Source organism: Bos taurus, chromosome 5 (assembly GCF_002263795.3).
Source record: "Bos taurus isolate L1 Dominette 01449 registration number 42190680 breed Hereford chromosome 5, ARS-UCD2.0, whole genome shotgun sequence".
Lineage (NCBI taxonomy): Eukaryota > Metazoa > Chordata > Mammalia > Artiodactyla > Bovidae > Bos > Bos taurus.
The window spans coordinates 107,708,193-107,735,565 of NC_037332.1; the positions used below are offsets into that span (position 1 = coordinate 107,708,193).

General features: G+C 47.2%; 1 protein-coding gene across 10 annotated transcripts; it reads right to left on the reverse strand.

Annotated features, from left to right (window-relative positions):
• Positions 1-518: 518 nt before the first annotated feature.
• Positions 519-26,239, reverse strand: RAD52 (RAD52 homolog, DNA repair protein). Of its 10 annotated transcripts, XM_059886321.1 has the most exons (14): positions 26,146-26,239; positions 17,014-17,084; positions 11,601-11,687; positions 10,660-10,757; positions 9,567-9,668; positions 9,326-9,467; positions 9,166-9,233; positions 6,941-7,059; positions 6,239-6,314; positions 3,074-3,270; positions 2,785-2,930; positions 1,959-2,048; positions 1,452-1,667; positions 519-1,026 (listed from the first exon to the last, which is right to left on the reverse strand). In XM_059886321.1, the coding sequence occupies exons 4-14, from the start codon at positions 10,738-10,740 to the stop codon at positions 965-967; spliced, it is 1,299 nt and encodes a 432-aa protein (XP_059742304.1). In that variant the 5' UTR covers positions 10,741-10,757; positions 11,601-11,687; positions 17,014-17,084; positions 26,146-26,239; the 3' UTR covers positions 519-964.
• Between the last annotated feature and the right edge of the window lie 1,134 nt (positions 26,240-27,373).

The following is a 27,373-nucleotide window of genomic DNA, read 5'->3' on the forward strand; positions in this document are numbered from 1 at the left end:
ACGAAGCCACGCGAGTAAACCAAACTTGGTTTTATTGAGCTGTGGGGATTCATTTTCAGCAGGTGCCTTTTCGTGATCACATTAGCTGATATGACTTGTATGCAATTTATAACTGGATTCCTATCTCCAGAAACTTTTTCAGTGATTCTGACCTTAACTGAGATGCTGCAGACAAGGAAGATAGCGGTAACAATAACCAAAACCAGAAAAAAATTTTCTGCAGCTCAGGTGAGGGGTCGGGGGTGCTTGGGTGGCCGAGGCCTGCCATGGGGGTCCTTGTCTCGGGCACCACGTCACAGACAGGCCTGGGCTCCAGCTGCCTCTGGACTGAAACTGAATGGCTGCTTCCATCAGATTTTTGGTTTTCTGATCCATATGAATACTGTTCACATGACACTGTAGTTGAAATGTGCACTAGCATTGTATCTTAAAAATCTTTAAAATGCTCCACACGGGGTGGCCAAAACCTGTTTGTTTTTTAAAAACAATGTGAAGTGCAATAAGAAGAGGCATGCCTGTTATATTGTTACAGGGTAGGATTTAATTTTGCTTTCTTAAAAATGCCTTTTCTCTGGTCTTAGGAGAAAAGGGAAGTAGTTTCATGAGCCAATGAACAATAGTGATGAAGACTGCAATCTTGCGTGACAGCGTTAGGAAACGGGGGGCCCCACGGCAACAGGTCAGCAGTCACTCAGGGATGTACCACAGGCCGAGGTGATTTCTGTCTTCATTAACATAATAGCTTAGGAATAAAGAGTGAGGAGCCCAAGAAAAGGCACCGAGTCTCTACAGAGCTTGATGTGATGCCCGAGTTGATGTGAGCAGGTGCTGAGTCCTCAGGCAGAATTCAGGATGAAGCAGGTGGAGCCCTGAAGCACAGCGCACTCCTCAGGCAGGAGCAGTCATTTCATGACCAAAAGGAAGTCCCATCAGGACAGAGTTTAGGAGGTGACCTGAGCTGTGGTTAAGGTGGATCCAGTTTCCTTTTCTTCATGTCCTGAATCTTCCTAGAGGAATCACAGTCGCCTGTGGAGAAGGAAACTGTTCAGACAGCTGCAGTGACTTTAAAATCAGGAGTAAACTAACAGCTGATGCAATCCAGAAGTCATTAGCTAACAGTCCTACTGGACCTACTTTAAACCACAAAAGCCCAAGAATGAAAACTGTTAAGGACAGATCCCTCCTTTAACACGAGACCAAGCTACAGGTGAAATCGTGATGGGTCTGCGTTTAACCACAGCTGTTAAATACAGCTGAAGAGTTAGCCCTCAGGTCGGGACCCCAGGGGAACTTCTGGCTTTTAAACTAGTAGTCCTCCACGTTCTTAAACTGCTGCCCCTCTGACAGGAGTCCACCAGACTTCTTAAAATGGAATGTCATTCTGCTTTTGACTCAGTGAATCACACACACCCAGGCTCCGCTTGGTGTTTGCTCCTAGAACACTCGGCTACCTGTGGTGTGTTGGTTAAGGCTGGGAGTTTGGAGGTGCCAGGGTCCAGACTGTGCCTGTGGATTCTGGTGGCAAAGGCTTGGTGGGATCCTGTTCTGGGTCTCCATGTGGTTCTTTAGGACCGAGATGGCAGGGGTCTGCGGTGGTTCTGGTTTCAACAAGGGCCTGAGCACGCTGTCCTCTGCATCCAAAGCCATGTCCCACATTTCAAGACTGTCTGCAAGGGAAAATGTAACAGACAAGAGAAAAGAGCAGGTCACGAGAAGGTTCTGTGTGGTGAGAGCCCCGTCCTGTGGAAGGACACCAGGCCTCTCCAAGGTGCAGCAGAGGAGCTGCACATGTGCGAGCAGTCAACCCAGCATCGGGCCACTCGCATCCCTTGGTGCAGAACCAACAGAAGTGAAGATCCCTGTGCCTCTTCTGAGGTGTGTGTGTGACGACCAGTGACTCACAGGCACCTGGCGTGTGTACTGACTGGGCCTTAGGTCACGCCTCTAGCTCCGCTTACCTGGGAGCAGGTCTCTCTGGGTGAGTGGCTCTGGAGGTGAGTGGGTCCTGGGGAGGCTGGGCTTGGCAGCAGGCACCGGTGGCGGCTGCGCTGCAGAGAGAGGGGCAGGCTGAGCTCCTGTCGTCATCGGGGGGCTGGGCAGCCTCAGGGGTGCGTGCAGAGCTGCCTGGTTACACCCCGCAGAGCCAGCATTGAGCTCGGGGCCCTGCGTCCAGTCCCACCTACTCATCTGTATAGACTAGGGCTGAAAACACCATATTCTTCTCATCAACCTAGAGAAAAAACTGAAAAGTCTGGGTTGGAAGCTAGAGACCAGAATAATACTTACTAAGAACAGCCCCAGCACAATCCATTGTGGGCTTTTCCCTTCATTAATTTCAGCTGGCCAGTGCTGAGGGGAGTTTTAAAGAACTAAACAGAAACCAAGGCCTCAGAACCGTAATAATTTTTAAGGAGAAGCTGGGAAAAATCCATTTTTGTCTTTGTTTATAGTCTCTGGAAAAGACTTCAAAACTACTACTCCCAGTGAATCTGGACTCGGAAAAAAACGCGAGCTCATGGAGAAAGAACTGCCAGAAGCCCCATCACCTGCACACCCAACTTTCTGCCTCACAAGGAGCTCATGTCTGTGTGGCCAGAGTAACTGAGGCCCGAAGCAGCTCTGGCACCGGAGAGGTCCGGCTCTGGAGACGTCAGGGGCTGTTTTCTTCACCCATGGGGAAACATGGGGCAGGACCCGGCGCTTGAAAGCCCTGGCCCCATGTGTGCCGAGCCCTGGCCTGGACCGAACCTGCCGCTCCAGGCAGAGGTGCCCCCAGCCTCTCACCCTGGTCGGTCCTTCCGGCGGGCAGAGCAGAGGTGGCGGCCCGCTGCTGTCTCTCCATCTGTTCGCGGAACTGCTGCTGCAGCTGCTTCTGCCGGAGCTTCCGCTGGAGCGTGGCTTCGCTCTCTGCGGTACCAGGGGCCAGGCTTCTGCAACAGGAGACCAGTGAGGTGTAGGGGAGGGTTCCGAGTTACCTGGTCAACAGCACACAGTTCCCAAGGGGGCTCAGGGACCCACGTGCTGCTGAGAAGGTGCAAGTGGGGGGAGGAGCAGAGAGGGCAGGCGGCCATACCTGGAGCTGCTCTCCTTGTCCCCCTGCGTCATAGCGTGGGGGCCAGCTGAGTGGCTCAGTCTGCAAGGTGAGGTCACCTCCTGGGCTTTAGGGGGTTCCAGAGTCACATTCTGTTGGCAGCTGCTATATCTGGCTTGTTCAACAGATGGTTCAAAATCTTGTCTCTTTGCGTTACTTAAATCCACTTCAAGAGGCGGCTAATAAGGAGAGAGAATAATTTCCTTCAGTTGCTCTTGCCCTTTCCTTGAACACATTCCACAGTTCGCTGCCCTCATTCCTTCGAGGTCCTGAGAAGCTGAGACAGAGGATCCACAAGTGCAAGTAACTTCAACTCTATGTGGAGTAAAACAGTTGCATTTTCCACCTGTGCCATTTTGTGTTAACAGAGTTTTCACTTCAGTTTTTATTTAGGGCAAAATGCTCTGTAAAATCTAACTTCAATCTTTACTTGGCAACTGTGCCTGACACACTTTCCTATGGAAATGATCATGCATCATCAGTCACACTACAGAAACCCAGAGCCTGTGCTCCACAAGCAAAGCCTCACTCAGTAATGTGAGGCTCACAGAATAGCGGAGTATCAGGTTGAGACGACTACGTTTGGGTAAAGATAACCTAAAAATGAAAATTACACTGTGAAATTTCTTATCTACATTGGGAAGTCAGTCAGTCAAAAAGAAATGAGCTTCTGCAGGGAGTTCCCTGGTTCCAGGCTTTCATGCCAAAGGCCCAGGTTCAATCCCTGGCCAGGGAACTGAGCCCCCACATGCTGCTGCCAAAAAAAAAGGAAACTTTAGGGGAAATGAGCTTACGCTAGGAAACTTGAGGATGGTATGCTCAGTGAAACAGGCCAGGAACAAAGATGGCTCCACTGACAAGAGGCACCAAGGGGAGCGAGAAGCAGAGACAAGGCAGAGGGTGCCGGGCTGTGTGGAGAGGGAGCTGGGGTCACCGTGCAGTGGGTAGAACTTGTTTTGTAACAGCAAAGAGTTACAGACAGTTACAGACTGTCAAATGCTAACACTTTACAGTTAGCAGAGTGTTTTGTACAACTGAACTGCACCCTTAAAATGTCTGAGAAGGTAAATTTTATGTATATTTTACCACCACAAAAAAAAATTGAAAATGAGCACTGAAAAAAATTTTAAGACAAAGCTAAATGCTGTTGAATATACAGAATAATTGGAACTCACATACTTGCTATGTGCCATACTGGACAACTGGAAGTAGAACCTACTAAAACCAAGCATATGCCCAACCCTCTGAGCTTCGCTAATAATTTCCACAGTAAATGCGTGTGTGCACACCCAGGCATGCTCAAGAATGCTAACAGCAGCCCTATTCAACCAAAAGCTACGAAAATCTCCACCGTCTATTAAGTCAGAATGGCAAAACCAAGTGTAGACTCATGTCACAGAAGATGCCACTACATTCAACACAAATGAATCACACACGTGGAATGACAGCCAGACACAGAACAGTTCATAATGTGAGTCCCAAAAGCAAAGAACAATCAGAACTAGCCCGTGGTGAGCGTGGTCTCCTCAGCAGTGATGGGGGCGGGGGGAGCACCCGGAGACTCCGGGAAGCGGTGATACTCGACCTGACTCGCGTGCTGGCTACGTGGGTGTGTGTGCCTTAAAATTCATCCAGCTGAACATTTATCACGTGCCCATTGTCTACATAGCTATGTTGTACTTTTTAACACTTTATAAAGCACACACCATACAATTCCATTTATATAAAGTTTAAAAGCAGGAATAAACCTGACTAAAAGACTGAAAAAAAAAAAGTTGCTTTAAAAAGAAAGTCAGCCTTCCCTGGTGGTTCAGTAAACTATGAACTATTGCAATGCAGGGGACCCGGGTTCAATCCCTGGTCCAGGAAGACCCCACATGCTGAGCCTGTGCTCCACAAGAGAAGCTACCAGTGAGAAGCCTGTGCACAAAAAGCACAGGTACTGACACAGCAACGAAGCTACAGCACGGCCAAAAGTTTTAAAAAAAACAGTGCGTGGAGTGGGGGGAGCAGAAGATTTCTAGAGAATTGTTATGTCCGGTTTCCCTAATCTGAGGTGTAGACAGCTGTGTTCACTTCCAAAAACTCGCCAGGCTGTACCATCATGACTTTCACAGCTGTGTATATATTGTGCTTCATTTTAAAAAAAGTGAAAAAATACAGTCAGGTCAACAAAATGGCTGCCTAGGAGGCTCCAGGCCCTCCCTCCCAGTGACACCAAGGTATCCGTAAACAGACGGAACTCCCCTGTAGGAGCTGCAGTGACCAGCTAAGAGGTGCCAACACTCAGGCCACCGTGAGACCAAAGCAGAGTCACAGCAGCGGAGGTGGGCTGCTCGGGCACTGGCCGGCAGCGGCCTGGCGCAGGGCAGCAGTGCAGCGGGCTGCCGTCCGTTTCTCCAGGGCCCTCCTGCGCTGGTGGGCGGATTCTTTACCGCCGCACCACTGGGGGCTCCTGTTTGTTTCTTACTATGACTACAAAACAAAACTACAATATCCCTCATGAAAAAGATACAGAAGTCCTAAACAATATTATTAATAGCAAACTGAGTCCAATAATAGATTAAAAAGATTTTAAAAAAGGAAAGAAAGAAACGAAGTTCTGCCAGTTGACACACACCTCTATGAGGGGCAGCACAAGAAAAAGACCCGGAAGTACAGCAGAGGGAGGCTGCCAGGCAGGTGGCAGCTCTGCAGGGGCCCCAGGAACCACAGACACACTCAGCAGGCCTCAGGGCCGTTCCCGCGCCCGGCCAGCCCAGGTCACGCTGGACTCCAGACCCCTCTCTCCAAAGGCGAGTGCAGTCACGTGACATGCACCCACACAAATGGGAATCCAGCCCCTCCAGGCGCAGAGCTGCGGAAGAGGGAGGGCTGGGCTGGTGAGGCTCTGGGTGTCTGGAAGAAATGGCAATGGGCTGGGAGGGCCCTGTGCTCCCATCTCTCAGAGCTCTGCCAAGCACACTCCTCTCCACCGTGGACTCTGCTTCATCGTCCTCGGTGGTAAACGAGCCCACTGGTTCCTGCTAGCTCAAGACAGCGGAAGTGCACGTTCCCGACCCTCTACAGAGCCGGCCGACACGTCCCTTTCCATCACCACATACTCAGACACGAGGGGATCAGTCACCATCCCCACTTCCAACGTACCTGGCGTGGAAGCTTGTTCAGTGACCTCAGATAGTCTTTGTCCAGAATACAGTTTCCAAGTGCATTCCCAAAACTTCTAAGGGTAAAACAGAGTGGAAGCGGGTTGAGAACACAGCAGTGAGCAGGACAGTCGCACGTCCCTGCCCCCGGAGCACAGGGTGAGTCAGTCGTTCACAAAGCCGGCTGGTCCTTCCCGCTGTGGAACGCAAGCTCCAGGGCTAAGACCCCTCCCAGGGACCGCTGCGACCCCAGTGCATAAGCACAGCGCTCAGGGCACAACCTTCACGACTAGACTTCCATACTGAGCAGCTCAGATCCCCTACAGGCTGTGGCACTGCGAATTTTTAAAGCAAGTTGTATCTGTATTTTTTTCTGGTAATTCAATTCTCAAAGGCATCTTTAACCCCCAAAAAGATTAAAATCCTGCTCTGTGTAACTAAGTTAATTGTGTTGCACACACATAACAAAGAACTATGCAGGTGCGTTACAGACAACGAGGAAGCAACCTGTGGGCTCATGTGGAGGGCAGGGGTGGGGAAGGCAAAGTCCAGCACAGAACAGGCTCCTACCTCGTATTCCCCAAAGAGGGCCTTGGAGTAAGGATGCAGAAGGGAAAGACAGCAGGAAACGAGCCGTCTGGGGCTAAGGGTGAGGCGGGGGCGGGGCCGGGGACAGGTCTGAAAGCAGCCGGCGCCTGCCTACCTCAGCGCCCGCTTCAGCCCATCTGTTACTGCCTCCTTCCTGGCCTTTTCCAAGGACAAGGCTTTTGACTTGAGGCCCTCGCTGACACCGTAGCCCACATCTTCATGATACGAGCCATCCTGGGGGCAGAAAAGGTGTTCAGGCCCCACCGTGAGGGGTTAGAGCCCATCCCTCACAGCTCTCGTCATCAAGCAGCCACGCTCAGACTGGGCGACAGTCAGGCCGGGGCCGCCTCCTGGACTAGATCTGGACCCACAGGTGCCAGGGCTCAGTGTCAAGACAGTTCTCTCTCTCTCCCTCTTTACATAAGAAGGCACGTGTCTAAGCCAGCCCAGGTCTTACTAAGGTGCACTACCGCACAGGAGGAAAGCCTGTGGGGACGGACAGAGAGTGGGATAGACATATACACACTGCTGTACTTAAAATAACCAACAAGGCCATACTGTACAGCACAGGGAGCTCAGCACAACATTCTGTAATAACCTAAATGGGGCAGCAATTGGAAAAAGAACGATGCATGTATAACTGAGTCCCCTCTGCTCTACACCTGAAATTGACAACATTATTGGTCAACTATATTCCAATATGAAAAAGTTAAAAAAAGAAAAACCTTGGGGATACCAGGAAAAAGGAAAATTTGAAATACTATATATAACTGATTCTAATGACTGGCTAGCAAACCCTCTCACAAGTCAGGTGGGATATGCTTCTCGGCTTCCACCAAAAGCAAAGGCAGCCTGGTGAACTTGTCAGCTGACAGCCGAGTGTAATTGTCAGCTGACAGCCGAGTGTAACTCCTGATGGTAACACTGGGGTTCTGAAATACAACTCAGAAACAGTCAAAGAGATGAACAGCACTATAATGAAACTCTTTCCAGTCCCAGCGAATGTGAATAAGGATTTCAATTTGTGTGTGTGTGCGCTCAGTCATGTCCAACTCTTTGTGACCCCATGGACCATAGCCCACCAGGCTCCTCTGTCCCTGGGACTTCCCAGGCAAGGATACTGGAGTGGGTTGCCATTTCCTTCTCCATGAGATCCTCCCGACCCAGGGATCGAACCTGTGTCTCTTGCATCTCCTGCATTGCGGGCGGGTTTCTTTACCACTGCGCCACCCGGGAAGCCCAAGGTTTTCAGTACTATTTACAAAAATAAGTCAGAGCAGAATTAATTCTAAATGTTTAGGAATAAGTAATATTAACTATAGATATATTAACAATAGAAAAAAACGCTTCATCCATCTTGTCAAGAAATGCATTTTCCATAAAATTTTATATTATGATGTAGTTTTGCTGTCTCTTCAAAATAAACACAATTGACTCTACTGTGTGTTAATAACACCTGTAATATTAATAGTAACTCAATCCAGAAGAAATGTTTTAATAGAGAGCCTTAAGATCACTGGAAATTTACTCCCCCCTCCAAATTTTTACACATACACAAACATACACAGGCAGAGAAGTATAATAGTTATTAATAAAAGATGTTCAATCATATAATATAAGCCAGTAGGGGACTTCCCTGGTGGTGTGGTGGGTAAGAATCCGCCTGCCAATGCAGGGGACACGGGTTTGATTCCTGGTCCCGGAAGATGCCATGTGCCATGGAGCAACTAACCTGCTCGCCCGAGCCAGAGCCCACAGCCCCATTGCTGAGCCTGTGCTCCACGAGAGAAGCCACTGCGGTGAGAAGCCCAGGTGCTGTAACCCAGAGTAGCCCTGCTCACCGCAACCAGAGAAAAGCCCTTGCAAAGCAATGAAGACCCAATGCAGCCAAAAATAAACAAAGCATCACTTTGCATTATTTTAAAAAAAAAGCCGGTGGAGAAATGGGATGGAAATATGTATTCAAGAAGAAACAATGTTAAATTTCTGATGACTAAAGAGTAACTTGCTCAAATAAAAAGTAGCTTGTATACATATTTTTAAAAATAGATGACAGTATGTCATCTTCTATGGTATTAATATATAGAATCCATTGGTACATTTTAAAAAGATGTAGCAGATTTATTTTAGAATGTAGAATTTTACAATATGCCAAAAAATGCACCCTTGCAACTGTTTGTCTATGTGGTGAAAATAGTCACTTAAAAATGTGCAGGAGAACAAGCTCCTCAAAATTCTCTCGGGCGCCTGAGTAAGGCCGAGTGAATGCACAGCCCACTCTGGCCCAGAGCCTCCGCGCCCGCTCTCTCTCCCGCCGCACGTCTCCTCCGTCACCCTCACCTTCAGCTGGACTCGCACAAACGCACAGACGCCCACGTAGAACTTGCCATTGTTAAGGTCAACAAAATCTAGGGTGGGAAAGACAGCCAGGTGAGGGCGTGCTGACCTGCCTCACCCGTGCTCCTCCTGCCGGGACGGAGCACGCCCCCCTGGCCCTCACCCGCGGCGCGTCCGGCGGGAGGCGGCAATGCCAGGAGGGCGTGCTCACCCACGTTCTGCTGTGTGATGGAGTGCGCCCAGCCGTTGTAGCCAAACATTTCATTGGCCAGATTAATGACCCTGTGACCCTCGATGTAACACACCTGGGAAAAATAAAGAAGACAAAACACCTTGTTAAAATTCCTCGCCGTCCAACAGTCAGCATCACGGGCCCCCACTTTTCAGGCAGAAAATTTGCCTACCTTCTGGCCTCCTCCAGCCATGCGGCTACTGATGTACTCTGGGCCCAGCCTTTGCCTCAGGGCGTTCTGGATAGCCTGGTGTTCTTCCACTGTGTACTGGTACTGGAACCAGAAAGGGGAAACTGAACTGACATTTCTGCCAATCCTACGCTCAGACGTACTGAGGATCCCATGAGCTGCTGTTCATGTGGGTTGTCTATCAATACAAGGAATTAAAACTTCACAGGCACACATTCCAGTAACTAGCAGAGCAATGACATCGGCACACGCTATGCAGTCTCTGGAAAACTCCACCCTCACTCATGAAAGAATGAGGGTGAAAAAGGCAGAGTACTTTAGTAGTATTATGAAAATAACTTTGATTTCACAGGCTCTGGAAGGTCCTATGGACCCCAGGGTCACTGGACCACATTGGGAGAACCACTGCCTCAGACGTGACTACCATGTTACCACAACTCTCTCCAACCACAACCAAGAGACTAAGACTTCCCGTCTCAGAATCTCTCATGACCTTTATGTAGACGTGAAAGAGGAGAAAACAGGGCGGGAAGCCTTGCTTCCGTGTGCCCTCCAATTCAACCGTTTCCCGTCCTGCACACGGAGAACTGCACCGCTCTGTGATGAGATTTTCGACGCCTTGGTAGTTCGCCCCTGGCCCCATTCAAGTGGAACGATACACACAGATCTCTGCTAAGACAGACAGAATGTGGGTGGACAAAGCAAGAATCCCCCTTATATGCAAAGAGTATCTCCATAAACCCCAGAAACTTTGGATGCCTCCAAAAAGAGAGATCCAAGTGCCATGGGGACAGGAGTGACAGCAAACACTGAGACTTTTCACACAGAGTCTGCTCCACTTGGAATGTTACAGCATATGAAAATGCAACCTATTCAAAAACAATTTACATCTAAATGTAGCCCCCAGCACTGCTGAAGCTCCAATACACTCTCAGAGCTCAACAGAGATGCCCAAATGAAGTCTCTAGATGAAAATAACAGCTTACATGTATATAATGGTGCTGTACACACTGCTTCCCCAGACCGTCCTGGTTTTCACTTACCTCATACCTTCCAGGGAGGAGGACACACTCACCTGACCGAAGCATAACACGGGGCTGCCACCGGCAGGCCGGCTGTCATGGCCTCCAAGGACTGCTTCCTCAGTCCCGGACATGCTGGTTCAGGTTGACTCTAAATAAACAGAAGAGCAAAACAGAGGTCTGAAAGAAGGCTAATGGTGAAAAGCAAGTCTCTGCTACAATCAGATGAAGTCACGTTCTCCACGGGCCTTAAACACAGGCCAGGGGCGCAGCTCCTCAGTGCCTGGCTGTCGCTGAATAGGCCTCTGAACCCCTCAGGGGCTGCTTCTACCTTTCTGCTGAGTTCTGCCAGCGTGGCGCTGCTACTAAAGGTGATTTTTGCAGTAAGAATGTGGTATATGTTATAATTACAATGTTTGCAATAGAAAAAATCAAAACTACAAAAGCACGCTAGGGAAGAGCCAATAACCAGCTTACGATCACCAACTATATGAGCATCGTGACCCTGACCTCTGTGGGGTCAAAGAGGAAACATAAGCCACAGCAGCCGAACTGTCATGGACCATGATGCCATGGAAGGGTCGTGTGGCACAGAAGACCCCGTGTCCACAAAGAACACAGCGCTGAGCACCCATGGTCCCCACAGCTTCTTTATCTCCCGGGACCTTGCTCAGGCCGCACCCTAGACCAACTGACTCAGAAGCCAGCCCACCCAGCGATTCTGACATCAGCTCCAGGCTGAGAGCCAGTGTGTCAGATGAAGCCCACGCTAGTGCGCAGGCTGGCAGTGCACAGCCTTACCTCGGGAGGGCCCCCTGCTACCTGAGGCCCCGCCCTGCCGCACACCCAGCAGATTCCAAGTGGGGCCTCAGCGGACCTGTGCATGAATCTCTGCGTATAAATCCTCAGATTACCTACAGAGCCACAAATCTGTGACCATCAAGTAGTATATGATTCCACACATGGCATTACAGAACAGTGTTTAAGAGCTCACATTCCGAATGCTGACTTCTGGCTCCATCACCCATGAGGTCTTGACCAAGAGAAGTCTCACATAAGCTCTCCAGTGACATTTCATCATCTGGAAGATGGAGATAACAATAGTGCCTACACTTTCTAGGAGTTCTGTAAAGATTAGTGTGAAACTGCATAAAACTGCATCAATGCAACTAGAGATGATCATACTTAAGTGAAGTCAGAAAGAGAAAGACAAACACCACATGATATCACTCACGTGTGGAACTTAAGACACAAACGAACCTATCTATGAAACAGAATCAGGAACAGAGAGAACTGACAGGTAGTTGCCAAGGCGGGGGTGGGGCGGAGAGTGGGAGGCTGGCGTTAGCAGGTGTAAGATTTTCCACAGACTGGATAACAACAGGCCCTACTGTACGGCACAGGGAACTATGTCCAACACCCTATGATAAACCATAAGGAAAAGGATACTTTAAAAGTGTATATATATGTATCAGTGAATCACCGCGCAGTACAGCAGTAATTCACACAACACTAAATCCACTACACTTCAGTTTTTAAAACCTGCCTTAGAAGGTGCCTGGCACATATGAAGTATTAAATAAATGGTAACTATTGCTGAATGCTTGTTAATTTCTTTATGTACATTATGAAAATGCAGAAAACTAAATGATCATAAAACGTTACCTTTCAGCTAAGAAATGATAAATTTATTTATAATCTTGCACTAAAAAGAGTGGCCTAGTCAATAATTAGTGTCTAAAATTGTTAAAAAACAGTGCAGTGAGAATATTATCAGAATGTAACGATAAATGCCAGAGAAGACACTTAAAAGGATGAAGCATCCCTGAGGAGTGGTGCCGGTGTGAACAACAGTGCAGCAAGGCTCGTCTTTTTAAAGATAAAAATTTCAGTGTTATTTCCTTTTCAAATACATACATGTATTACTTAAACAAAAATTTAAAAAGCAGGGGTCAGCAAACCTTTTCCATAAAGGGTCAGGAATAAACGTGTTAGGTGTGACAGGTTCTACAGTCTCCGTCACTGCTTCACTTTGACACTGCAGCATGACAGCAGCCCTTGTTGGGTCATGGTGGAGAGTTCTGACAAAACGTGGTCCGCAGGAGAAGGGAATGGCAAACCACTCCAGTATTCTTGCCTTGAGAACCCCATGAACACTATGCAATGGCAAAAAGATATGAAACTGAAAGTTGAGCTTCCCAAGTCAGTAGTGTCCAATATGCTACTGGGAAGAGCAAAGACAAAGCTCCAGAAAGAATGAAGACATTGAGCCAAAATGGAAAGGACGCCCAGTTGTGGATGTGTCTGGTGATGAAAGTAAAATCTGATGCGGTAAAGAACAAGATTGCATGGGAACCTGGAATGTTAGGTCCTTAAATCAAGGTAAACTGGATGTGGTCAAACGAGATGCTAAGAGTGAACATCGACATTTTAGGAATTAGTGAACTAACATGGACGAGAATGGGAGAATTTAATTCAGCTGACCATCAGCAAGAATCCCTTAGAAGAAATGGAGCAGCCCTCAGTGTCAACCAGAGTCCGAAATGCAGTACCTGGGTGCAATCTCAAAAGCGACAGAATGATTTTGGTTTGTTTCCAAGGCAAAACAACTCAACATCACAGTAATCCAGGTCTATGTCCGAACCACTAATGCCAAAGAAGCTGAAGTTGAACAGTTCTATGAAGACCTACAAGACCTTCTAGAACTAACACCAAAAAGAAGATGCCCTTTTCATCACAGGGGACTGGAATGTAAAGTAGGAAGTCAAGAGATACCTGGAGTAACAGGCAAGTTTGGCTTTGGAGTACAAAATGAAGCAGGGTATTTCCTCTACAGAGGAAAACAGTACAATGGGAAAGACTAGAAATCTCTCCAAGAAAATTAGAGATTCCAAGGGAACATTTCATGCAAAGATGGGCACAATAAAGGACAGAAACTGCAAGGATCTAATAGAAGCAGAAGAGATTGAGAAGAGGTGGCAAGGAGACACAGAAAAACTGTATAAAAAGTGTCTTAATGACCCAGATAACCATGATGGTGTGATCACTCACCTAGAGCCAGACATCCTGGAGTGCGAAGTCAAGTGAGCCTCAGGAAGCATAACTGTGAACAAAGCTAATGGAGGTGATGGAATTCTAGCTGAGCTATTTCAAATCCTAAAAGATAATGCTGTGAAAGTGCTGCACTCAATATGCCAACAAACTTGGAAAACTTGGCAGTGGCCACAGGACTGGAAAAGGTCAGTTTTCATTCCAATCCCAAAGAAAGGCGGTGCCAAAGAATGTTCAAACTACTGCACAACTGCACTCATTTCACAAGCTAGCAAGGTAATGCTCAAAATTCTCCAAGCTAGGCTTCAACAATATGCGAACCGAGAACTTCCACATGTACAAGCTGGATTTAGAAAATGCAGAGGAACCAGAGATCAAATTGCTAACATCCACTGGATCATAGAAAAAGCAAGGAAATTCCAGAAAAACATCTACTTCTGCTTCATTGACTACACTAAAGCCTTTACTATGTGGACCACAACAAACTGTGGAAAATTCTTCAAGAGATGGGGATACCTGATCACCTTACCTGCCTCCTGAGAAACCTCAAGTCAAGAAACAACAGTTAGAACCGGACATGGAACAACATACTGGTTCAAAATTTGGGAAAGGAGTACATCAAGGCTGTGTATTGTCACCCTGCTTATTTAACTTATATGCAGAGTACATCAGGTGAAATGCTGGGCTGGATGACTCACAAGCTGGAATCAAGATTCCTGGGACAAATATCAACAACCTCAGATATGGAGATGATACCACTCTAATGGCAGAAAGTGAAGAGGAACTAAAGAGCTTCTTGATGAAGGTGAAAGAGGAGAGTGAAAAAGCTGACTTAAAACTCAACATTCCCTGGAGAAGGAAATGGCAACCTACTCCAGTATTCTTGCCTGGAAACTTTCCATGGACAGAGGAGCCTGGTGAGCTACTACAGTCCCTGGGGTCGCAAGAGTCAGACATAACTTAGCAACTAAACCACTATAAAAAAATGATCAGTGCTGCCATAAGCTGGGGCAGGAGGCACAACAGGGCAAACGGGGAGTAACTGCTATTGGACACAGGGTTACTTTTCAGGGTGATGAAAATGTTCTAAAACCGATGATGGTGATAGTTCACAAGTGTGCAAATATAAAAGCTATTGAATTATATACTTAAAGTGGGTGAATTGTATGGGTGAACGTCAATAAAGCTATTAAAAAAAACAACACTCAACATTCAAAAAACAAATCATGGCATCCAGTCCCATCACTTCATGGCAAACAGATGGGGCAACAGTGGAAACAGTGACAGACTTGATTTTCCTGGGCTCCAAAATCACTAGGACAGTGACTGCAGCCATGAAGTTAAAAGACGCTTGCTCCTTGGAAGGAAAGCTATGAAAACCTAGACAGCATATTAAAAAGGAGAGGCATCACTTTGCCAACAAAGGTCCATATAATCAAAGCTATGGTTTTTCCAGTAGTCATATATGGATGTGAGAATTGAATCATAAAGAAGGCTGAGCAATGAAGAACTGATGCTTTCGAACTGTGGCACTGGAGACGACCTTTGAGAGTCCCTTGGACTGCAAGAAGATCCAACCAGTCAGGAAGGAAATCAGTCCTGAATATTCATTGGAAGGCCTGATGCTGAAGCTACAGTACTTTGGACACTTGATGTGAAGAGCTGACTCATTGGAAAAGACCCTGATGCTGGGAAAGATTGAAGGCAGGAGGAGAAGGGGATGACAGAGGATGAGATGGTTGGATGGCATCATTGACTCAATGGACATGAGTCTGAGCAAGCTCCGGGAGATGAAGGACAGGGAATGGTGCGCTGCAGAGCATGGCGTTGCAGAGTCGGACATGACTTAGTGAGTGAACAAAAAGCCACTGCTGCTGCTGCTGCTAAGTCACTTCAGTCATGTCCGACTCTGTGCGACCCCATAGACGGCAGCCCACAGGCTCTCCCGTCCCTGGGATTCTCCAGGCAAGAACACTGGAGTGGGTTGCCATTTCCTTCTCCAATGCATGAAAGTGAAAAGTGAAAGTGAAGTGGCTCAGTTGTGCCTGACTCTTAGCGACCCCATGGGCTGCAGCGCACCAGGTTCCTCCGTCCATGGGATTTTCCAGGCAAGAGTACTGGAGCGGGGTGCCACTGCCTTCTCCCAAAAAGCCACTAACAATATGCAAATGAATGAGTGTGGTTGTGTCCCAATAAAACTTTATTACACAAATGAACTTCTTTACAAAACAGAAACAGATTCACATCACAGACTTTTAGAACAAACATATGGTTGGGGTGGAAGGGTAGAGGAAAGGGATAGATTGGGAGTGACATGTACTCGCTGCTACACTGATAGGTATCTATTAAAACAGAAAACCAACAAGGACCAGTTACTGTACAGCACAGGGAATGTTACTCAAAATTCTGTAATAACCTAAATGGTACAGAATTTGAAAAAGAACAAATACATGTATATGTATAACTGAATCTCTTTGCTGTCCACCTAAAACTAACACAATATTGTAAATCAACTATGCTCTAATATAAAAATTTAAAAAAACAATGAAAACCAAAAAGAAAGAAACAAAAACGTAACCACAGAAGGGGTGGCAGCTGCGGCCTGCAGGTCAGCAACCATCCCCAGTGGTAAAGCAAAGTATGAGGGTCAGAGTCCAACGTGGGTCAGGACTGAGCTCCAAGGACTTAAACAGGACACTTCCTTAACCTCTCTGGGCCCCAATTTTCTCATCTGCAAAAGGGAACATTAATAAGACCACTCTCAAAAATGTACCCTATTAAATGATGTGGCAATAACAGCATAATCATGATCCTACCAGACTTTTTTGCGGAAACTGCTAGGATGATGATTCAAACAAAATGCAAAGGATCTAAACTAACCAAATCAAATTTGAAAACCAAAGAAGTTGCTGACCTACACTGCATGACTTTAAGACTTACTATAATTAAAACACTGTGGGGATGGTGGGGAGCTTCCCTATTAGCTCAGTGGTAAAGAATCTGCCTGCCAATACAGGAGACACGGGTTTGATCCCTGATCTGGGAAGATCCCACATGCCATACAGTAACTAAGCCTGTGGCCCCCAACTATTGAGCCTGTGCTGCAGAGCCTGGGAGCCCCAACTACTGAAGTCCACATGCGCTAGCCTGTGCTCCCCAACAAGAGAAGCTACCACAGCGAGAAGCCTGCGCACCGAAACAGAGAGCCCCACTCACAACTAGAGACAGGCGGGGCAGCAGCGAAGACCAGCACAGTCAAAAGCAGCTAACAATGTGAAACACAAAACAAAACAGCAAAAAGCAGCGGTGAGGACGAAACACTGGAGCAGAAAAAGGGTCCAGAAATCAGCCACCACCTGAATCCCAACAGAGGCTCCAGTGCAGCACAATGGCATTTTCAACACGTGACGCTGGAACAACTGGAGATCTGTACGGGAAGAACATTTAATATTTTTCACAAAATAATTTTTACATCATTCACAAAAACTGGAGATGGATTTTAGCCTAGACATAAAAGCTAAAACTAAAACTTCTACAGGAAAATACAGAAGTATATCTTCACAACCTGGAGGTAGCCAAGATTTCTTACTTATGACCTAGAAACCCATAATTATTAAAGGAAAAAAAAAGACAAATATGACTACATCAAAATGTAAAACTCTACTTATCAAAACAACTCTTAAGAAAATGAAGGGGCAACTGCAAAGACTGATATCCAGGATATAAAAAGGACATATAAAGAACCCCTACAACTCAAAAATAAAAAGACAATTAACCCAGTTTTAAATGGGCAAAAGATTTGTGCAGGCACTTCACAAAGGAAGATATAAAATGTCAATAAACACGGGAGAAAGTGCTCAGCATTGTTCGGAATCGAGGACTAAAATTAAAACCAACCATGATGACACACCACTTTCCACCCACTAGAATGGCTAAAAATAAAGGCTGACAACACCAAAAGTTGTCAAGGATGTGAAGCAGCCAGAACACTCATGCACCGCTGACGGCTGTAAACACAGGGTACTCTTCACGGAAGAAGAACGGCTTGAAGATGAAGCCAAGCATCCCAGGGGGCAGAGCAGCAGCGACAAAGGACTGGTTCCAGCCCTTGAACCCCAGTGGTTCTTTACAAACCCTGGACATCAGTGCTTTGTCAAACAGGTGTCAGAGCCTGTTCATTTGTAGAGTTACCTTAAATGAGAAGTTTTCACTTTCGATGTTATCCAAACTATTCTTTTTTTAAGAGGTTGTTGCTTTCTGAGTCTAACCTTTGCACCATTCCAGATTATGAAGCTATTTTTTTAATGTTTTCTTCTAGACGCTTTGTGGTTTTATAATTTTGCAAACAAATCTGATAACTTCTTTAGAAATTAAACATGAATTTTCCACATGACCCAAGAATTGTCTTCTGATAGGTATTTTCCCAAAGAAATAAAAACATATGACAAAAAAAAAAAAAAAGGCTCTGGGGGCTGGTAGGTAAGAGCCTGAACTAGGTACAGTGGTTGTAAGCAAGAAATTGATGAACTCAAGTGATATTAAGAAGAAAAAGAGTACATCGAGGCTGTATACTGTCACTCTCCTTATTTAACGTATATGCAGAGTACATCATGAGAAATGCCAGGCTGGATGACGCACAAGCTGGAATCAAGATTGCCAGGAGAAATATCAACAACCTCAGATATGCAAATGACACCACCCTTATGTCAGAAAGCAAAGAGGAACTAAGAGCCTCTTGATGAAAGTGAGAGAGGGGAGTAAAAAAGCTGGCTTAGAACTCAACATTCAAAAAACAAAGATCATAGCATTGGGTCCCATCACTACATGGCAGACAGATGGGGAAACAATGGAAACAGTGACAAGACTTTATTTTCTTGGGCTCCAACATCACTGCAGATGGTGACTGCAACCATGAAATTAAAAGATGTTTGCTCCTTGGAAGAAAAGCTATGACCAACCTAGACAGCATATTAAAAAGGAGAGACATTACTTTGCCAACAAAGGTCTGTCTAGTCAAAGCTATGATTTTTCTAGTAGTCATGTATGGATGTGAGAGTTGGACTATAAAGAAAACTGAGTGCCGAAGAATTGATGCTTTTGAACTGTGGTGTTGGAGAAGACCCTTGAGAGTCCCTTGGACTGCAAGGAGATCAAATCAGTCAATCCTAAAGGAAATCAATCTTGAATATTCATTGGAAGGACTGATGCTGAAGCTGAAACTCCAATACTTTGGCCACCTGATGTGAAGAACTGACTCAGTGGAAAAGACCCTGATACTGGGGAAGATTGAAGGCAGGAAGAGAAGGGGACAACAGAGCACTGGATGGTTGGATGGCATCACTGACTCGATGGACATGAGTTTGAGCAAGCTCCAGGAGCTGGTGATAAGACAGGGAAGCCTGGCGTGCTGCAGTCTGGGGGGTCGCAAAGAGTCAGACTGAGTGACTGAACTGAGAAGATAAGTAAGATTGCCCCCAATGCCTTTATTCTTATCTATTTCCTTCTCACCTAAAAGCACTTCTAATTAGTGGTGGAGGGCAGAAGGAAGGTGGGAAGGAGACATGCCACATAAGGATGGCTTTCTCTTTTGTCTGGGCTTCCCACGTGGCTCAGTGGTGAAGACTCCACCTACCAATGCAGGAGACGCAGGAGACTCAGGTTCGATCCCTGGGCCGGAAAGATCCCGGAGGAAGGAAATGACAACCCACTCCAGTATTCCTGCCTGCGAAATCCCATGGACAGAGAAGCCTGGCAGGCTACAGTGCATGGAGTCACAAAGAGTCAGACACGACTGAGTGACTGAGCCCACTCTCTTGTCTGACCTCTTCTCATCTTTATTAAAGACAAGACAGGGCATTATTGAAACAGAGCAGGGCCCTATGGTCCTTGCTCCCCACCATGTCCTCTGCCTGACTTTTGTCTATGGAAAACTTTAATCAAAAACTAAGTTTAATCAGAAAAGTGAAAAATGAGGAAACAAAGGAAAACAGTAAAAGGAGACTAAATAATAATAATGTAGTCCTTAAGCACAAAGAGCTTTATAGTTCTTTTTCAAGGGCTATAGATATTATTCTGAGCCATATCCTACAAGCTGTCTTACAGATACTAAAACACCGGGTAGACAAGTTACCTACATGATGACCAGACTGTACCCAGGACATGCGCTGCCACAATCCTGAGAACTGACCGCAAAGAAATGGGAACAAGTGGATCCTGGAATTGTACCCAAAACAGTCAAGATGGTGCTGGTCAGACCACTGATGACCGACTGAAGACGACTGTCAGAGCGGACTGTGCTGTTTCTACATGTAGACCCCCCAACAACTCTGTCTATAAAAGCTCTCACCCCCTGCTTGTGTGCCGGGGGCAGGGGGGATGGCCTTCAGACAGATGTCCTCCACTGCCCGGCACAGTTGCCGGCATCTGAAATAAAGCAAGCTTTCCACCAAACCTGGCCTGTTTACTGACCTTTTGAGTGATGAGCAGCCGAACCCCACCTTCCACACCCTTTCAGTAACAGATTTTGGTGCAAATTCGGGGCTGGCTCCTGTGCTTTCACAGCACCGGGCTCTCCTGGGTCTTCCAGAGGAGAGCTGTGGCCATGATGCTGTATCCACCTGTCCGTGGTGAATGAGCCCAAGTAGGGCATTTGGGGGATATTCAGCAGCTGCCAAAACCTTTTGCTTTGAGGATCCTCCCTCTGCTCAGCACTGGCTGCCAATGTACACTTTTCCTTGGTGGAATAAAAACTTACATTTGGGACAAGATGATGAGCCCTAAGACCAGGGAAGTCCACCGGTGTGCACACAGGCAAACTTCCTATTTGTGAGTGCTAGTAACTCAGATGCAAAAGCATCTGCCTGCAATGCAGGAGACCTGGGTTCGATCCCTGGGTCGGGAAGATCCTCTGGAGAAGAAAATGGCAACCCACTCCAGTATTTCTTGCCTGGAGAATCCCATGGACAGAGGAGTCTGGTGGACTACGGTCCATGGGGCTGCAGAGTTGGACACGACTGAGCAACTAACACGCACAGTGCTACGTGGGTGTTCTTGACGTTCTGGGGAAGTGTTTGTTTGTGACTCCGTACTGGTCACCCTTGAAGAGGGTTTATGACAGATCTGTCAATTGGTGTGTGAGCGTGTATTCCATCTGTGTGACTGGTATTCTTGTTGCCTTATGTAAAATGGAAATTCAGGTTCAATTCATTAAGAAAAATTTTAGCTGGAAAATTATGACTAAAGAAAGATGATTTTTTTTTTTGGACCATGTATGGCAACAGAATTCTTTAGACTCCAGAGAAGAGAGGTTAAAATGGAACTCTTAAAATTCAAAAAAAGCCAGTTCTCTTTACATATACAGTTAGGAAAAGCTGGCTTGATAAAATGCTTTTTTTCAGACCCTGAGGAAACAAAAATAAGCCTAGGGAAAAATTTGAGATTAACACTTATCATGTCCCTGAAATACAAACATAGTCCATGTTGCTTGGAACTCCAGCCTTGGATTAACTGTGAAACTTCAAGCCAAGAAAAAAAAAAAGGAAAAAAACCTTTTAAAATTGAGTATGTAAATTTGGCTATTCTATTATCCATAAACTGGTAAGATTAACTGCAATGCCTAATTCATAAAATGTAAAAAGATAAAACAGTGAGATCTCTGTTTGGATGTTTGCATGTCTCAGTATGTGTTTTTGTCTTTGGATGATATTGCTGAGGTTAATTTGTAAAGAAGCTCTACTTAATTGGTTTAAAAAAATATAAGTGCTTACAAATCAAACAAATCTAAATTTACCTACTTTTGTCTTCTTATAAAACCAAGAGGAAAACTAAAGATGTTTGGGTTTATTAAACATACATGTACTATTAAAAAAATTATGCTATTAAAAGTGTATGTTTTTTGAGGTTATGGAGTATGTTCCTACATTTGCCAATCAGAAAATGCTGGTATAACATTTCAATTACCTGTTTCTTGGTTTTGTTATGGTTTCCAGGGTTAAAAACTGTGATGTGTAAAAATAATAAGGAAAGCATTCGGTATGTAAAAACAAGTAAGACAACGTGTTGTTGGCAAAAAAAAGGCATACAAAAATATTTTTATTGAAAAAAATGATGGTAATAATTTTGTCCTACAGCTGTTTCTCAATGGGGAAAATATAGGACAAATTTATTCAAATCCAAAAAATGATAAAAAGTTTATTAAAAAATTTTTTGAAAAAAATTTACGTTGTAAGATTAAGATTAGACTAAATATAATTAGGTATATAAATTTTGCTATTAACAGTAAACTAAATACAAGACTTAACTTTCCTTTTCTTCCCCTCTGTTAAAAAAGCAAAGTTCTCCTGGAATATTGATCTGATTTTGGTTAACAGACACTCAATAGAAAGTAATTGCTTTGTTTCTAATGATACTTTCGACACTAATGTTCAGGATGGAAAAACTGTCTAGTAATGTTGTCACAAAATCACTGCAGATGGTGACCACAGCCATGAAATTAAAAGCTGCCTGCTCCTTGGAAGAAAAGTTATGACCAACCAAGACAGCTTATTAAAAAGGAGAGACATTACTTTGCCAACAAAGGTCTGTCTAGTCAAAGCTATGGTTTTTCCAGTAGTCACATATGGATGTGAGAGTTGGACTATAAAGAAAGCTGAGCACCAAAGAATGGATGCTTTTGAGCTGTGGTGTTGGAGAAGACCCTTGAGAGTCCCTTGGACTGCAAGGAGATCCAACCAGTCCATCCTAAAGGAAATCAGTCCTGAATATTCATTGGAAGGACTGATGTAGAAGCTGAAACTCCAATACTTTGTCCACCTGAGGCAAAGAACTGACTCATTTGAAAAGACCTTGATGCTGGGAAAGATTGAAGGCAGGAGGAGAAGGGGACGACAGAGGATAAGATGGTTGGATGGCGTCACGGACTCAATGGACATGAGTTTGAGTAAACTCCAGGAGTTGGTGATGGACAGGGAATCCTGGCGAGCTGCAGTCCAAGGGGTCACAAAGAGTCGGACACGACTGAGTGACTGAACTGAACGTTGTCACAGGGTATAACTACTCATGATGTGTAGGACTGCTGGCTTTAAGTTTAATGCTTAAAGGGGTTGGGGGATTGCCCCCCACCCATGTCCTCTGCTTGCTTTTTGTCTGTGGAAAATTCCAAAGAATGAGTTTAATCAGAAAAGTGAAAAATGTGGAAACAAAGGAAAACAGTTGAAGGAGACTAAATAATAACGTAGTCATGAAGCGTAGTCAAGGACCTTTAGTTTTTTCTCAAGGACTATAGGTAATACCTTGAACCGTATCCTATGAGCTGTCTTACAGATACTAAAACAACAGGTGGAGAAGTTAACTACTTGATGGCCATAACTACTTTATGGCCAGACTGAACCCAGGACTTAAGCTGCCACAATTCTGAGAACTAACTGCAAAGAAATGGGAAGAAGTGCACCCCAGAACTGAAGATTAATTGTGCCTAAAACCACCAAGATGATGCTAGGAAGACCAGTGAGGACCAATCTGAAGATGACTAAGAGATGACTGTGCTGTTTCTGCATGTAGCCCGCACCGCTCCCCCTCCAGCTCTAGCTATAAAAGCTCTCATCCCTTGCTTGTGGGGACAGAGGGTGCAGAGTCAGTCTTTGGACAGATGTCCACCACACTTCCCCTCAGTTGCCAGCATCTGAAACAAAGCAAACTTTCCTTTCCAGCAACCTGGCCTGTTTATTGGCTTTTGAATGGTGAGCAGATGGACCTCCTGTCACACACACCGTTCCGGTAGTGTTATCATGAATGAACCACTTTTCAAAGCTTAAAACTTTAGTTTGTAAACATGGGGGAGCAGTGGAAATTCTAAGTTGAGAATTATACAATATTTTCACCTGGAAACGTTCCTTGTCATCAGTGAATAACTGCAGGAGAGCACAGTTGGAGTCTACATTACAACAGTCAGCAGAGGAAAACGACAGAGGCTCAACCTAAGTGACAGCCACAGATGACAAGCATGATGGATTCTGTATGTGCGTCACTGAGGCAGAGCTGACCAAGCTCAGTAATCAGTGAAGTGCTGACTATGAGGATAAAGACCAACAAGACTAGATACCAAAATTCTTTCTTTTATTTTCACTTATGTACATGCTGCTCTCATGCTTGTAAAACTTTTCTTAAATTTAGCAAGAGTAGAAAAACCATTATTTAAGAAGAAAAAAGATATCAAAATGTCCTCTCTTCCTTGAAACCTGACACACCTCACTACACTCGGAACAGAATGAATCCTAAATTCCCACAGCATTTAGACAGACATCACAGCACATGGGTTTCCAAGGTAGCTCAGCAATAAAGAACTGGCCTGCCAATGCAGGAGACGCAAGACACATGGGTTCCATCCCTGGGTCAGCAAGATCCCCTGGAGGAGGAAATAGCACCCCACTCCAGTATCCCTGTCTGAAGAATCCCATGGACAGGCGGCCTGGCGGGCCACAAAGAGTCAAACACGACTGCACGCAGCACAGGTAACACTATAATCCACGCTACTGCTGAGAACACAGGGGCCATATACTAACTACTGACTGGATCTCTAGGACTTAGCACAGTCCCTACCCTACTTGTAGAATAAAGAGAATGGTAGCTTTATTTTAGCTCTTCTCCACTTCAAAACTGCCAGGGCTTTATTAAAAATGAATACCATGAGTGGAAAAATGTTAGAAGCCACAGAAATTGAATAAATATCCCCACAGAGCTTTCTGAGTAATTAAACTGATCACAGAGTCCACTCTCACTGTTGGTGGTGATCTGTTCCACAGGTAATCTGAGCACTGACTGACCCTAGACCCAGCCACTGCTCCTGCAGAAGCACGGTTAGGTATCCGCCAGTGCGAGCCTCCAGTTGCTTCATTTCCATCAACCAGTCAGTACAAAGCCTTGCTTTGCATGTTTCAATTAAAGGCAGCCTATATAAGACACAGTGTTGGTTCCTTAACACTGAACTCACAGTGGACAGCACCTAACTCACACCTGAACAAAGCTCATCGGAAACACGCCTGCCTTTCTGCATCAACAAGTTTGGAGGACCTTCTAGACAGGGATGGACTTGGGAGGGCGTTATACTAAGTGAAGTAAGTCAGAGTGAGAACGATGAACACCGTGTGATGTCACTCACAGGTGGAACTGAAACAACACAACAAACTAGTCAACAAAAGAGAAGCGGACTCACTAGTGAGCTCAGCGGTGGTGCCAGTGCGGGAGGGAAGGATGGAGGGGCAGGGCAGGGGTAGTGGGAAAACGAGGGTTGTCACACAACCTTATGCGCACGATGTCGTGCGAGCGAAACTGGAAAATTGTAAAGAATTACAGAATTTAAAGAATCTTCCAATTTTTTAAAGATGTGCTAAAGAAACAGTGGAGTCACGAATAAAAAGCGTAAACTGTGGCCTGAAGGACAACGAGGCCGCTGGTTTACAGTCTGAAACAAGCTGGCAGAGGTGCGGCCTGCCGGACTTCGGCAGGGACAGCGCGAGGGTCACCCAGCACACCGGCCAGGCGCCCTGAGGGCTGGTTCTGTTCGGGGACCGGTCCGTGAACACACAAAACACGGAAGACGCGCTAGGTCTGCTCGGAGATGAGCTCCCCCGTCCCCCGGCTCTGCTACATCATCCGTCCGCTCGTGTCCAGCCCACCCGGTGCCCAACACTGGACGGCCGGCCTGGCGGCGTCTCCAGCGAGCCCCGCACACGAAGGCTGCTCTGCTCGTGACCGCCAAGGGTCCAGGAGTGCTGTACTGAGAACAGAAAACTGTACAAACCTTCCCGAAACAACCAGACCCGAGGCCGCCCAAACGCCTGACCCGGGCCCGGAGCTCCAGGTTGGGGGAGAATTTAGATTTCAGAAGTTTGTGCCTCGGTCTGTGAGTCCCCGGGAGGAACAGACCTTAAACGGGCTGGGAGACCAGAAAGCGCAAAAGCCCAAACGCCCATCAGTTAACGGAGAAAAAGCAAGGTCCCCCCTAGACGAAACGCCGCCCAGCGGCCGCGCACCGAAGAGCGCCGACCCGGGCCGGACCAGGTGAGCCGCGTCCGCTAACTAGCTCGCGGGGCTCTGGGCGACCCCCAGGCTCCGCACCAGCGGCGACCGCGGCCCGGCCCGGCGAACGCGCCGAAGCCACGCAGCCGGTCTCTTCAGACAGAGGGATTCCACCGTGTGTGGATTGCGGCTCGGTTGTTTGAAAGCGCCACAAGGGCTGACTACGCGCTGACCTGTCAAACTCCGCCGAAACCCCAACGCCTTCCGGGCCGCAGCCGCTTGCCGCCTGGGGCCCGTCGGCTGATCCGCCCTCGGTCCCCGCCCCGGGCATCACTGACCCCGCGGCCCCGGCCCTGGCTGCCCGCCCGCTCGCCCGGCCCGGCGCCCTCACGGCTTATCACACACCGCTGGACGCTGGACCGCTAAGCCGAGACCCGCGAGGCGAGCTCCCACCCGGCCGCGACTCCACTTACGCGCCTCAGCAGCGCAGAGCGGACAGAGGTCTGTCCAGACTGAACGCGCAGAAATTCCCTGGGGCACGGCCACTTGGAGAACCCTGGGAAGAAGGTCTGGGCGAGACCGCGAGGGAGGAAGGGCCCTAGACACGGCCGCGCAGAGGACTCTGGGAAGAAGCTTGGGCGAGACCACACCAGCGGAGGCGGTCCGAAAGCGCGGAAGGGCACTAGGCGCGATACTCAGAGGACCCTGAGGTCAAGGCGAGACCACGTGGGCGGAGGGCCTGAACGCGCCGAAAGGCGATAGGCACGGCCGCGCAGAGGATCCTGGGAAGAAGGTCTGGCAGAAACCGGTACAGTGGGGGTGACCTCAACACGCATAAGGGAGCTTCAACGGCCGCGCAGAGGACCCTGGGAAGAAGGTTTCGGAGACACCGCAACGGACGAGGAGGCCTGAAGGGCACGCAGAGGACCATGGGGAGAAGGTCTGGGCGACAACGCCCCGGGGCGGGGCGGCCCGAACCCGATCCTACTTAGGATGGCTGAGCAGAGGACTGTGGGAATGGAGTAGGTCTAACTGAACTCGCGCCGGACCACTGTGGGGCATAGGAAGAGGAGCCGCAAGTCAAGTCAGCAGATGGGAGCAGAGCCATCTGTTGAGAGCCATCAAGCAAGGTGGCAGTGCTACCCGGACCTCCGTGCCGGTCGCTCGGCTCCCGAATGCCCTGCGCCGCCGTGTCCTCTGCTGCCCCCTGGCGCCTTGCGAGCTCGCGGCACCGCCCTCTGCGCCCCAAGCCCAGCAAGGACTGCGCGGTTGCTTGGCGCCCCCGGTTCATCCAGGCTGCTGTGGTCATCAGAGCCCGGCAGGGACTGCAGGGGGACGGGCTCTCCGGAACACGCCCCCTGCCGCTGGGTCCCCAGGCCAATGGACTGGTTTCAAATTGGGAAAGGAGTACCTGAAGGCTGTATACTATCACCCTGCTTATTTAGCTTATATACAGAGTACATCATGTGAAATGCCAGGCTGGATGAATCACAAGCTGGAATCAAGATTTCTGGGAGAAACATCAACAACCTCAGATATGCAGGTGATATCACCCTTATGGCAGAATGACTTCCTTGGTGGCTCAGACGGTAAAAGTGTCTGCCTACAACGCTGGAGACCTGGGTTCGATCCCCGAGTCGGGAAGATCCCCTGGAGAAGGAAATTGCAACCCACTCCAGTACTCGTGCCTGGAAGATCCCA